This window comes from Anabrus simplex, chromosome 1 (assembly GCF_040414725.1).
Source record: "Anabrus simplex isolate iqAnaSimp1 chromosome 1, ASM4041472v1, whole genome shotgun sequence".
Taxonomy (NCBI): domain Eukaryota; kingdom Metazoa; phylum Arthropoda; class Insecta; order Orthoptera; family Tettigoniidae; genus Anabrus; species Anabrus simplex.
The window spans coordinates 618,330,021-618,345,278 of record NC_090265.1 but is presented as its reverse complement, the minus strand read 5'-3'; the positions used below and the strand labels follow the sequence as shown (position 1 = coordinate 618,345,278).

General features: G+C 40.8%; 1 protein-coding gene across 1 annotated transcript in view; it reads left to right on the top strand.

Annotated features, from left to right (window-relative positions):
- The window catches only part of LOC136871094 (RYamide receptor), a 312,167-nt gene that overhangs the window by 285,282 nt on the left and 11,627 nt on the right, over positions 1–15,258 (top strand). Inside the window, exon 8 of the mRNA XM_068227140.1 lies at positions 5,752–5,842. Within this exon, the coding sequence (XP_068083241.1) occupies positions 5,752–5,842 (91 nt within the window). The remainder of the gene's footprint in view (positions 1–5,751; positions 5,843–15,258) is intronic.

Below are 15,258 nucleotides of genomic sequence, written 5' to 3'. Positions count from 1 at the left end.
ACCGCTAGATGGGGCTTCATTCCAGTCCTGACCTGGTCTAATGACTGGATTTTCATTGTGTTTGTCGTACAAAATTTCCTTTTAGTATCCATTTCCATTACTGTGGAAAAAGTGTTTCATATACCCCGCTTTCCTATGTTCAAAGGTGTAGGGCCTCCTAAGGAAGCACAGTAGGTAAGAACACGCGCAGCTGTACAGTGTGCTGTGAGTAACTTAATTCGCAAGGGCAAGCGACCTATTTGTGATTAAAAACGACACTCCTGTTTGAAGGGCATAGTAGCTGAATGAATCACAACACTCTGTGTGTGTGTGTCATAGACACATACAACCAGCGAGATAGTGTCTTTCTGCCAGTGTAATGGTTATTTGTCAGACGATCACTCGTGTGCAGTGTGAAAGTATGTGTTTACACGAACACTCGCAATGCGTGCGACGTAATCAAAATGGAAAATGGACTATTTTCCTTATGGACAGTAAGAGGGGATTGACACCTGTACCATATTCTAGGAACTGCTCTTTGTTTACACTCCTCACGTTTTCACTAAAACTGGCACGTGTATCTCCATTCCTAAACAAGTCATAGGAACCAAGAATCCGAAAACAAGATTTAAACATCGAGACACCTGGCTGATTTATGACCTGGATTAGGATCATAATTTTCGCCTTTTCCAGATTTATACAATAACTATCACGAAAATTTAGAAATTATGTTGTTTCTTAAAAAGAAATACTTCCCGCTAATGGTTCCCTCAGTGTTTGGAAATGTCTGAATTATTTTTTCGTCTCCATGATTGAAACGTAGTGCACAGCTTCGTTAACTTAAGTTAGTTATTACAGTCCAGTACAATTAATTCCTGAATAAGGATGGAGAAGTGTGAGAGCTGTACTGACGTTTTCGTCGTTGTTTAAATAGATCATCATCTCGTATCGCGGTGTCTGTCAAAGGCCGTAAGCTGTTTGAATGAACGTTCAAATAACCAACTGAGACAATTCGAACTCCGAGCCACTCCATAGTGTTTTACGTACGGTAGTAAATTTGTATAAAAAACCAAACCAAACCACTTGGCACTACATCCCTTGAAGGGCCTTGGCCTGCCAAGCGACTGCGGCTCAGTCCGAAGGCCTGCAGATTACGAGGTGTCGTGTGGTCAGACGACGAATCATCTCGGCCGTTGTTCTTGGCTTTCTGGACCTGGGCCGCCATCTCACCATCAGATAGCTCCTCAATTCTAATCACGCAGGCTGAGTGGACCTTGAACCAGCCCTCAGGTCCAGGTAAAAGTCCCTGACCTGGCCGGGAATCGAACCCGGGGCCTCCGGGTAAGAAGCAGGCACGCTACCCCTACACCACGGGGCCGGCGTAAATTTGTATACTTACGTGAATAATTCGTGAATAAGTTGTCTAGATATTATTTCAAGACAATCACAACATGGAGTTCAGCTTTATATCGTCCAATACTTTCAGATCAACTCGTTGCCTTGTTGACTGTTCATCTTTCTATTACTTCGTTCATAATTCAAACCCCCTTTGTTGTTAGTACATCTCTCTAGCCGTCTAAGGGTATAAAGGCATAGCGTACAATAAAATTATAGTGAGTTCGATCCCCATCGTTGGCAGCCTCAAGAGTTGTCCTTAACCGCCTCCCTATCCTAGCGTCAATGGGACTTACTTGATGTGATTATCTTGAAATAATTCGTAGATAAATCTAGCTGGAGGGAGATAAAGCAGGACATTATTAAGTTCCTAAATATTAAACAAAGATAAACATAAATATTGTTTCTAAATATTTGAGTATGACTTGATGAGATCTGTGATCTTCTTCTAAGAACGAAACATGCCATTCTTTGGTTAATAATTGTAATGTTCTCTTACCTTCCGCCATCAATACACCTAGGCACATATTTCTAACCTTACTTTCTTCCCCCGATCTCTACACTTCTACTTACGCTACATGCGTCATCACCTACTCGTATGTTCTTGAACTTTCTGGGTCTCTTTCCCCTCACTCCCCTACCATTACGTCTGTTTACGTCTAACTTTGCCCACTATAAATTTTCGGCCCTCACTTCATTCTTGGTCAGTGTGCATCGGATCAGCTCGGGACTGGAATCTATTTTCCACTCCGTCCACATGACGGCTCTTTACTTCATTCTACCAGAAGATTCTACATTGCCCCAGGTAGGTGGAGAGACATTTTAACTTTCTGGGTAAGTTGGTTCTTCCCAGTTCTATTCTTTCTTACAAAGTTTACTTCTACAGTGTTACTTTTCCTGAAGTGTTAGATGATCCTGGGGACCCTAATCCATGGACTGGTAAAGTTTTCTGCTCTCCTTTATTTTTCCTTAATCTTCGGTTTGTGCCTTCAACCAAAATGCATTTTATAAAACTCTAATCACTTTGCCTGTCGTGCCGATGCGCCGAACTTACGAGCTCCGATCTTCTTTTTTTTTAACTGTTCGAACATCTGTATTGTGTATGGTCAAGTTGCCTGGACTGTTGTGCCATGCCTACTCCTATAAACAGTGTGTGATATTTCTCTTTTGAACATGTTTGGATCTTACAGTAAATTCCCTAATTCTCCGTTATTTATTCATTGTGAGTATTTAAATGGTCATTTCTCTTTTATTATTTGAAGAAGAAAACTTTACCCCTCTGGTTATCGATCTTTCGTGTTTTCAGGTACCTAGACCTTATTATTCTATCATTGTTATTATTAAATGTTTAAAATGTAAATTTTCTTTAAAGATGTGTTAGCCTTTCGATCATTACCTCTTATTACCTATTCTTTGATCGCATTTATCCTCCCTGTGTGGTTATTTATTAGTCGTATGTATATTATATTTCAAACTGTTCTTAAAGTCCTTATTTTCTGTTTAAAAAAGGGCATAGTGTTCCATTAAATTTAATGATCGTTGAAACATTTCATTATTTCTTTGTACGTTCACGGATCCCCTCTGATATCAAACGACCCTATATTACCTATATCCTTCCACCCCTTCCTTTATTCCTGCAACTATCCGCCTATTTTATCGTATCCTCCTCTATGACATATCTAATCTTACCATACACCTCAATTATTGGCAGCAGAACATTCAATTCAGTTTTGTACGTCGATGGTAACAAAATATTTCATTCTTTTACGTACGAAAGAATTTGAGGTTAGGTTACTTTACATTTCATTTATTGTTCACTATGGCCACCTTTTCGGATTCTTTTCCCTTCTTAGACATGAACTTACCTGTTCAAGATTAAATACGTGAAAATCTTACTTTACCTGCGATGCACATAAACGGGCACAGTCCTACTACTTCAGAATCATCTATGCCACCTTACTTTGACGTTCCTACTAAAGACCAAGTAAAACCTACTTCTACTCCACAAAATGAGGATCCTATTGGAAAATTCTCGGATTTACCACCCGACAATCATAAAGACCTTCCTGTGACTCGTCCACGACAGCGTAACGACCATTTGCCGTCTCAAAATCAGAAACTGTTGCCTCCATCTCAGTCTTTAATTGAACCTTCATCTTCTGTTACTACTTTAAATCATTAATTTCCATATTATTAAACAGTCGCTTATCCAAGTACCCCAACTTGCCGCTACAGACACCCGGTCATTAGTTAATTGGTTATTTCATATTAGAAGGTTTCTAATAACTGAATTAGCCCTCTTTCAGCAAACTTATTAGTCTTCTCTATCCAAAATCATCTTCTCATTTAAGTAGTTTTTGGTTAGACCATATGAATAAAATTCCAAATTGAATTCAATTTCGCACTGTACTACATAATCATTTTTACCATATGAAGCTCGTTTCAATCTCAGTTATGAGTTAATTAGACGACAGCAACGCCCTGATGAATCCACCCATGATTATTTGGATTCAATCGTTACTTATAGTGACGTTCTGGCTATTGCTGACCATCCCCGAGAACTTATTTCAATAATCCAATTTTATGCTTCACCATCTTTTAAGCATTTAATCAATCCCTTTTCACCCCAACCTCTATTGCTCAATTGTATAACATTGCTCAGGCAGATACTCTTAATACATGCAGTAATCTCTCATATTATTCTGCTGTGCCTCCACCAAATTCTAATATGAATATTTCTGCCCCCCCCCCCACATTCATCCTATAAACCTCCCCGTCAAATTTCACATCTCCCTACCCCCAATCGCATGGGTCGCACTTCGATTAAATGCTTTCGCTGTAACGGAATGGGTCATATTGCGAAGAATTGCCCTACACCACGCCAGGGAAACTCCTACCCCCGTCATCAAGCAGTGGACGGCAATTTGGGTTAAATCTGCCAGCCTTTACTCGACAGTTTTAGACTACTTCCATACAACCACCCCGTACATCTTATATTCTTGTTCAATTAAATAACGTTCCTACTATTGGTCTTTTAGTTTCTGTAGCTTCAGTTTCCTTAATTAGTATTTACTTTCTCAATGATCTCAAACAAATATTTCCAACCTTAACACCTCGTGTTTCTACGCTACACTGTACATCTATTTCTAAACATGTTCTAGAAACATATGAAAAAATGCAACTTAATCTAAAGATAAATCAGTTTTCTTGGCCTTATACATTCCAGAGGATTCAAGACCTACCACTTCCCATTATTCTTGGTTTTGATCTTTTTCATCATACTAGCTTAATATATAATTCTCCTACTTCTTCTCTTTCCTTTCACTTTCAACCAAATCCTAAGATACCCCTAATAAACTGTTCTGATTATCCCATTTCTACAAATTATTGTACATCTCAACAAAATATTTATTGTACTTCTAGTCACACCGATTCTATTAATCGGTTACTACATACATTCCCTGATGTAATTACTTCTAAGCTTGGTACTGTTTCAAACTATAATGCCCATATCGATCTTACTGATTCTATTCCTGTTCGTTCCTCCCATATCATTTAAATCCTCTTCGTTTAAAGACTATGCACCAAGTCATTGATAAATTGTTGGCAGACTCTACTATTGAACTGTCAACATCAAATTATGCTTCACCTGCCTTTATCATTGATAACCCTGACGGTTCCCCACGTTTGGTAGTGGATTACCGTAAGTTGAACCGTAAAATTGTCTATGATGCGTATCCAGTCCCTAAACTGCGTACGATTTCAAATATACATTTCATCAAATATCTCGACCCTGCTAGTCGTAAATTAACTGCTTTCATTACACCTACTGGCTTATACCAATTTACTAAGGTGCCTTTTGGCCTTAATTTAGGCTCTCAAATCGTGCAACGTCCGGTTGATCATTTGTTTGCTGATATAAAATTTAAATTTCTTTATCCGTATATTGATGACCTTTTAATTTACAGTCCTCAATTTGAATCTCACATCCTCATCTCACTGAAGTTTTGACTCGTTTACGCTCTGCTAACCTCACTGTCAACCCTTCTAAAATTCCTAAATAAATATTATTTCTAAATATTTGAGTATGACTTTATAAGATCTGGTGATGTTCTTTTAAGAACGAAACATGCCATTCTTTATTTAATAGTGTGTATTTTTATCCCTTGTTTAATAATGTGTTTTTACAGGCATCTTGTAGTATAAAATTTATATTTAACCTTTGTGTTCCACAGACTGAAGAGATTTTAGGTTATATTAAAACAAGTATCAAAAATGGAAAACTTTTCCGAATTTAATTTAGCACCATTAATAATATATTGTTAAATTATGTCTCATCGGATATCAATGATCTCAATTATTTTGTTCTCTTTTCAGGTATCGCTACATTAACATAATCTGGTTCTGTTGTGACTGGCTAGCAATGAGCAACAGCTGCTACAATCCTTTCATCTACGGCATATATAATGTGAGTAACATTTACTCCCAGTCTGTTGTATGGTTTTGAGGCTTGGTGCTATATTCATAAAACTCCACTAAAAAATTGGAAGTTTTCCAAAACAAAACATTACGTAAGTTGGCTGGAGTCTTTTTGTTGCAGTTGAATAAGATGATATGAACAGAAATTCGTATTTCGACTATTATATCTCAGATCAACAAGATGGTAGCTAATATGACCACGTCTATGATTCTCCTTACTCAGTCAAGTGGCATAGGCATCTCCGTTGTTAAACAGTCATGGGTACCGAGAAGCTGAACACAATATTTAAACACGAGTTCGTTTATGACCAGGATTAGGATAATGTTTCCGCCTTTTACAGATTTGTGCAATACTTACCACTAAAATGTAGAAATTATTTCTTAAGAAGAGAGCCGTGCCTGCAATCTCACTATACTGAAGATGTTATATTCAAAATTGGATACTTATCACTAGAAATTGGCGAAGTGCCACATTTATGAACAGTAAGTTATTAATAAGAAATTTGCCTCTTAAGAACAATTAAAGAGTTTTATTTCTGAGAATTACATTGAATGGTCAATAAATTGGTGATAAAGTTAAAATCGCTCCGTTGATAAATAAACAAAAATATCAGTTCATGAAAGTTGCTAACTCCTGAAAACATTTCATATGTGCTTTGTTATATTTATTAGTCATTGATCTGCAAATAATATTCTACACTGAGCATGTGGCTGCGCGGTTTGGGTAACGTAGCAGTCAGCTTGCATTCGGGTGTTGTGAGTTCGAATCCAACTGTCGCCAGCCCTCTAGATAATTTTCTATGGTTTCCCATTTCCGCACCAGGCAAATGTTTGGGGCTGTACAATAAGGCCACGGTCGCTTCCCTTCCACTCCTAGCCCCTTCCTATCCCTTGGATGCGATAAGACCTATCTTTGTCGGTGGGACGTTAAGCAAATTGTAAAAAAAGTCATCTTTGGACAAATGGAACCATGGTCTTCAATTCGTTTTAAGAATGTATAAAGAATGTAACACCTAACATTACTGACAATATGTATTTTACGTAATTCCTTTTTTACGAACCTTACGCCAATCTCAGTCTCACTATATTATTCTTCCTCATGGACAAATGCCAATATTCTGATGAGTCATAGCTGACGCTGACGGGTTAGGAAATATTAGATATTTCATGGAGATCACTGAGAACATGTACCTGTGCAAATATTTTCCTCTTTATATAAGAGCAAAATCAGAATCGCGAAGTAAACTATGCTATAGACAAGAAAGCGTTACTCTATATTTTCAAATAACCAGTTTTCTACCTGCAACTTTAATATGTAAGAGTTTGGAGTTTTAGCACCACTGCCATATTAAGGCGGATGTCCGACTCGTTGACTGAATGGTAAGCGTACTGCCCTCCGGTTCTGAGGGTCCCGGGTTCGATTCCCGGCCGGGTCGGAGATTTTAACCTTCATTGGTTAATTCCAGTGGCCCGGGCCTGGGTGTTTGTGCTGTCCCCAACATTCCTGCAACTCACACACCACACATAACACTATCCTCCTCCACAATAACACGCAGTTACCTACACATGGCATATGCCGCCCACCCTCATCGAAGGGTCTGCCTTACAAGGGCTGCACTCGGCTAGTAATAGCCTCACGAAATTATTATTATTAAGGCGGATAAAAGAACCCTTTACTCATGGGGAGGCCAACCCCGTGGTGTATGGGTAGTGTGCCTTACCCAAAGGCACTGGGTTCGAATCCCGGCCGAGCCAGGGATTCTTTACCTGGATGTGAGGGTTAGAGGTCCACTCAGTCTACGTGAGAACTGAGGAACTATCTGACGGTGAGATAGAAACCCCGTTCTAGAAAGGCAAGAATAACGGCCGAGAGGATTCGTCGTGCTGACCACACGCTACCTGGTCTCTAGGCTTTCGGGCTGAGCAGCGGTCGCTTGGTAGGCCAAGGCCCTTCAGGAGTTATTGAGCCATAGTGTTTGGTTTTTTGGTTTCTTTTACTCTCCAATGTATCGAAAATATATAGAAAAAAATTATGAGTAATATTCTAAATACGTTTTGTCATGAGCAATTTTCGTGCAAAACCAACTTAAAGCGATGACGCCCAGTTTTATGAGGCAAACTCTCTTTGGTGAACGTTTCTGGAAAATATATGGCTAAGATCCTACGTGCCTTTATCCTGAACTTAAATACCATGTTTCATAATAATCCACATCTCCATTTTCCTTTGATGCTGTTATTATTGTTACTATTGATTTAATTAATCACGTGAGTGCATCCATTATAATGACACCAGCGAGGATTTTGTTCAACTCCAGGCACCGTTATAAATACTCCCATTCTCGGTGCATTGTTAAAATCTGCTTAACAGAGGAAAGAAGACATCGCGGTAAATTTTTGGACATTCGAAAGATATTTGACAATATCGGTCACAGCCACCCTCTAATAACCGTATAGTCCGAAGGAACGCCTTCAAATCTCGGGGACGTAATTTCCAAACTTCAGACTGGGAACGTCACTCATATCAAAACGCAGAAGGGTAGAACAAAACCTATACTCATAAAGAGAAGTTTTTCGATACATTGCAGAGTAAAAAAAGAACAGAGTATTGCAAATTAGACAGACAGAAGACTTATCATCACTGTGTGCTATCTCAATACGGTGTCGCGAATTAGACAAGCAAATGGCCTCTCATGACTGTGCGTTACAATATGTGTCTGAGGTAGAGCTCAGCCCTAAATGTCCTCTCACAGATGGAACATATGAACAGACGACCACTGTACGGACATGCTTAAAAAGCTGAACGCTAGAATAGTCGTCTCCCAGTATGATCAGCAAACGCACTTAAGCCATCTATCTCTCTCGCCACCCCACACGTGAGACATTGGAATAGCCTTCTATCATTATGATTAACAATGTGTCTCCTAAGAGAAACGACCGTTCAAATGCACTCCCACAAATAGAACAACTAATGGGCCTACCTCCGCTATGTGTAACGCTGCGTGACCCAAGACAGGATTTAACCTAAAGGAGTTCCAGAGGAGTTTTATAGAGGTCCTACAAACGGAACGGAAGTCGATCCCCACTATGACTGCTAGTGAGTACCTGACAATGACTGTGCACATTGATACTCTATGGAATTTAATTACCTATGTAACCTAATCATTGTGTGTATGGCCATTGGTTGCAATACATTATTTATAAAGAGAAGTGTGATGCAGGGATCTCTGTTATCAACAGCCCTCCGTAACCTAGCTGTGGATCACATCTTAGACGAGCTAAGCGATGATAGTCTCTCGCGGCATTACGGAGTCACACGAACTACCACCTATAACCGTAATAGGCTTTGCTGACGACACCGTCATCGTCGAGAAGAACCAAGAAACAGCTTTAGATCTTACTCGACAAGCCTGCAGGAGGTTTGAAGAAATTGGACTTGATATCATTCCTCAGAAGTGTAATCGGAGGAGAGTTGAAGCAAAGGTCGATGTCCGTGGAGGAAGACTGTAGGAATGACTTAATTGCAGAGGACAAACAAATTCGTTACCTTGGAACTACCTTCGGTGATATACTAGTGTTCGACCCGACTGCCGTAATGAAAGATCTTCACAATAAGCTCTAACTTCTGACATCGTCGCCCTTCTTAAGGAAGACCAAAACCTCATAGTTCTGAATTCTTCAATCTGTCCCATCTTGATATATCCTTTCCTGTCCGACTCTATGGCTAAATGGTTAGCGTGCTGGCCTTTGGTCACAGGGGTCCCGGGTTGGATTCCCGGCAGGGTCTGGAATTTTAACCATCATTGGTTAATTTCGCTGGAACGGGGGCTGGGTGTATGTGTCGCCTTCATCATCGTTTCATCCTCATCACGACGCGCAGATCGCCTACGAGTGTCAAATCAAAAGACCTGCATCTGGCGAGCCGAACTTGTCCTCGGACACTTCCGGCGCTAAAAGCCATACGCCATTTCATTTCATATCTCTTCCTGACACGCAGTTTCAAGGCAATCGCTTATAAATTTTTATCCGATAGCGATAAAGTGATTACAAGTGCAACGAAGGAAATATTGCAGTTGCCGAAGGATACTGAAGATGGAATGCTGTATACTGAAATGAAATACAAAGGTCTCCCTCTTTTTAAAACCTTGTGAGAAGTCTACCTACATTTATTAATGCCTGCAACATCTTGTTTCAGACCAAAAATCCAGTCGCTGTTTTTTCGGGAGATTCTCACGTGGAGAGTGGGGAATGTATAGATCTTCTCAAATTAACAAACGCCGATACCCGGAAAATAACCTCCATGAACGGCCTGTACGATACTCAGAAGATCCGTCAAGAGCTACGAGAACGTGAATTCACCTCCTGGTGTTCACTACTGCAAAAAGGACTCGGAGTACAACTTTCACACCAACAAACACTTGGGTGCGAGATGATACCGGACTGTCTTGTAACGAGTGGAGAGAGGCTATAAGGATGACTGCTAATATTTCTGCGGTGCGTTCGGCGCCAGGCACGTCCCTGGACAACAAACTCTGTCGGCATTGTCGCGGAGGGAAAGAAACTCTTGGTCATGGCCTGGGATTCTGCAGACGCGGGGTGCTCCTAGGAAACACGCGGCACCACCAGATGTGATCCTTCATTGCCAAGGCACTGAGAAAGAAGGGTTTCAATGTAGGCCTACATGAGGAGGTACGCGGACTGGCCATAAACGGTAGTTCGCAGAGAACTGAAATGATAGCATTTAAAGACAACAGTTCTCAGGGATTCATCTTAGATCTGACTGTCAGTTTCGAGCATCATAGCGGTCAGCCAGAGGAGGTCAATGTAGGAAAGATTAAAAAAATGCAAACCTACTATCCCTTACTACAAATCTAAATACCACCTTCAGGAAATTGCAATAATATGGATAATGGTTGGAGCTCGTGGTATCGTACCTCGCCACTTTGTCGCCACGTGGAAGCGCTTCCAACTTATCCCCGAAATTGTAACTTTCGTCCTCTGAGGTTCCATCAAGACCCTGAGACACCACCTCTATAGCACTGAAATACCGCACTAATTATGCTGTTTCTTTATAATTTAGGAATTTCTTCAATTAATAGAAATGTATAGAAAAATTTGATATGCTTTACCTTGTTCTTAGTGGCAGCCTGTAAACATAGGAGGTTGTTCCTAAATAAATGGAAATGTATACATAATCTCTGGTGAATATTTACAAATGTATAGACAACTTTAAATTTACACTCCAAACACTGCATTCTTAGAATAATAATCTTGATTCATGCTATACATATTAAAAGGACCCAGTCATTCATTCCCTCTCTCATACCCCTGTATACACACTCTTCCGAGCTCATACTCATTCACAACCGCTCCCACACCTGCATTCAAACACATTCACCCACATTCAACTGTACTCGCACACATCATTATTTACATTCTAATTTATGTAAGTTATGTACTTGACATGTCCGCCTCTGTGGTGTAGTGGTTAGCGTGATTAGCTGCCACCCCCGGAGGCCCGGCTTCGATTCCCGGCTCTGCCATGAAATTTGAAAAGTGGTATGAGGGCTGGAACGGGGTACACTCAGCCTCGGGAGGTCAACTGAGTAGAGGTGGGTTCGATTCCCACCTCAGCCATCCTGGAATTGGTTTTCCGTGGTTTCCCACTTCTCCTCCAGGCGAATGCCGGGATGGTACCTAACATAAGGCCACGGCCGCTTCCTTCCCTCTTCCTTGCCTATCCCTTCCAATCTTCCCATCCCTCCACAAGGCCCCTGTTCAGCATAGCAAGTGAGGCCACCTGGGCGAGGTACTGGTCATTCTCCCCAGTTGTATCCCCGACCAAGAGTCTGAAGTTCCAGGACACTGCCCTTGAGGCGGTAGAGGTGGGATCCCTCGCTGTGTCCGAGGGAAAAGCCGACCCTGGAGGGTAAACAGATGATGATGTGATGATGTACTTGACATATGGGGTTCTATTTACACATACATTTTCTTTACTGCATGGAGGAAGGTGGTAGAAGTTTGCTGAGACGAGCGCAGACCGTGCGTAAAATCAGTTTAAATATGATGTTGTTTTGGTGGGTGGGTGGGGGGTAAGGGTAACTCCTTGGCCTCTCTTAACATAGGGGTAATTAAGATGCAGACGGTGGAAAGGGGAGAGATATGTGTTGTCCATCAGACATGTCTTAAAGAAAGCTACGTAGGCCTATATTTGTTTACATAACGAGTTCACTGATGGCAATGACCTGGCTGTGTTTAGAGGGATGTGTTTGTTTATTATATGTTCTGCTCGGCGCATTCTCATATTTTCCGTTGTCGTTGGGTGCCAAGAAGGAAGTTCATAGAGTAGTGTGGGCCACACCAGGGAAATATAAGCCGTTCGTAGGGCTTTACTTCTTCCTCTGGAGAGACATCTATAAGAGAAAAGGAGACACAAATTAAACTGAAGCCGACATGGGCCGTTATTTGTCCTATCCGATATGTAAAATCCAAGTATCAGGCTGATATTCTCAAGCTACAGAGTGAGACTATAGAGATATATGGAAAATTATATAATTATTTTAAACTACGGAAATAAAGCACATAAACTGATGAATCAAGGCTTCATTTGAGATGTAGTCAGTTTCTCTGAATTTGAATGCCATCAATGGGAAATGTAAAAATATACAACTGAATCAGTGTTCTAAAACGTCTTTAGACATGCTTGGGGCTATCAGAAGGTGAAGAAATAAACGTCAATCGACCTGTTTCGCGGTTAATGTGCTAAGGTTCTTCCTTTAAATTGTGGTTACTTCCTTTCGGAATTATCATCACTTACTACTACTACTACAAGATATAGTGTCACAATACTCTTTATTCATCCACTTACACATTATAATCAATCTTATTCTCTCCCCGCTAACTCTGGCAATCGTTTTGTGCCGATTCCATAAACAATTATTCAACTACGCAAGCGCTAAACAACGCCAGCTTCTCCCAACTTTCCACCCACGCATATTAATGTTATCCCACTCAGTAACGAGCACAAAGAGCTGAATTTGCATCAAACTCAACAAATGTTTTCATAAAGATCGTGACTAGATTTTATAATTATTCTGAATTGTAGTCACCCAATAGTAAAAGCGGACCAAAGAGATCTACAAGCTATATAAGATACATGGTTTCACTAGAAGTCACTAGTAGTGAGAATTATATGCACATTAAATCACTTATGTGCATGCAAATACACACCTAAAAACCCTCGAAATATGAACTCAAATAGAACAGACTACTTCAGTCCCATATTTCAGTATTATCTGAAACTGGGATGAGAATACTCTTTTATTACAATCCATGTTTAGTACATACATTTGAATTTTCCTTGTTACAGTTATTTTACCTATTACTGCGTTAAATTATACATAAACCCAATAGTGTGTATTGCCTCTTCTACTAATTATTACGTCGTTTTTCTCATTTTCTCCTGGATGTTACACAATGTTGTATATTCTAGGACAAACCTGTATCCTACCCATCATTGATTATGTTAGTGCTTGTCTTGTTCTCTCGTATTTCCTTTTACCACATATCTATTTTTCATAATCTTTCTTCTTTAATCTGTCTGCCCTCCAGGGTTGGTTTTTAAGGCTCAGCGAAGGATCCGACCTCTACCACCTCAAGGGCAATGTCCTGAAGCGTGAGACTTTGGGATCGGGGATACAACTGGGGAGAAGGACGAGTAACTCGCCCAGGCGGCCTTACCTGCTATGCTGAACAGGAGCCTTGCGGGGTATTGGAAGAACGGAAGGGATAGACAAGGAAGAGGGAAGGAAGCGGTCATGGCCATAAGTTAGATACCATCCCGGCATTTGCCTGAAGGAGAAGTGGGAAACTACGGAAAACCACTTCGAGGATGGCTGAGGAGAGAATTGAACTCCTTCTACTCAGTTTATCTCCCGAGACTGAATGGACCCCAGCCCTCGTACCACTTTTCTAATGTTGTGGCAGAGCCGGGAAACGAACCCGGGCCTCCGGGGGGTTTGAGATAATCACACTAACCACTACACCACAGAGGCTGACTATTTTTCATAACACAGAAAAAATTCTTATTTAAATATTGTACAATTGTATGGGATTCATTCTCTCTTCGTATTTTTGCTTTATATTCCCTACCCAGATATTTAACCCTAACCCAGAAACTCTCAATATATGAGCCTGTAGCATTGATTTTACTCAAACGTGCTTCTCTCTCCCAATTCCTTTTTCTTAAATATATCCATTAACCACCACGTGAGCTTGCATTCGGGAAATTATGAGTTCGAACCTACTTCTCTATTCGTAAGCCTTTCTTTAGGCTATTGAAAACTGTTGGATGATTGGTGCAGAATTCTATTAATGTTAATTTGGTCTTACATTCTGCCATACTCGTCTGCTTCTCAATATCTTTCACACTAACAGTTACTTTCTTACTCATATCCTTATCTTATCTTCGTTCTGAAACTTTTTATCCGAAATAAACTTAAATAGACACTAAAAACTTTCCGGTGTTTACTAAACTAATATCGCAATATTACCCCTTAAAAAGACCAAAGCAGACCCCATGGCACGACAGCCCTTGAAGGGCCTTGGCCTACCAAGCGACGGCTGTTCATCCCGAAGGTCTGCAGATTACGAGGTGTCATGTGGTCAGCACGACGAATCCTCTCGGCCGTCATTCTTGGCTTTCTAGACCGGGGCCGCTATCTCACCATCAGATAGCTCCACAATTCTAATCACGTAGGCTGAGTGAATCTCGAACCAGCCCTCAGGTCCAAGTAAAAATCCCTGACCAGGCCAGGAATCGAACCCGGGACCTCCGGGTAAGAATATTACCTCTTACATTCTTTTTTTTTGCTAGGGGCTTTACGTCGCACCGACACAGATAGGTCTTATGGCGACGATGGGATAGGAAAGGCCTAGGAGTTGGAAGGAAGCGGCCGTGGCCTTAATTAAGGTACAGCCCCAGCATTTGCCTGGTGTGAAAATGGGAAACCACGGAAAACCATCTTCAGGGCTGCCGATAGTGGGATTCGAACCTACTATCTCCCGGATGCAAGCTCACAGCCGCGCGCCTCTACGCGCACGGCCAACTCCCCCGGTCCTCTTACATTCGTAAAATATTAAAACTTTTCTGGTTTATAAAAGTAATGTTCACAAAAGTGACTTTAGAAAAGATTGTATTTTTATTTCATTTATAAAAATAAATGTGATAAATTTTGGGAGTACAGCCTAATGTTTCTTGGACTTAACGTCATTGTAGCTCTGTGCAATAATCTCCTTTCCAAAACTGCTTGAGTAAAATGGAATCTTTCTTTTTTTCCGTGTGACTGCCTTCTATCACATTGCTTACTGAAGAAAGTTCATCTGCTACCAACCAGCCAACACGAGCGA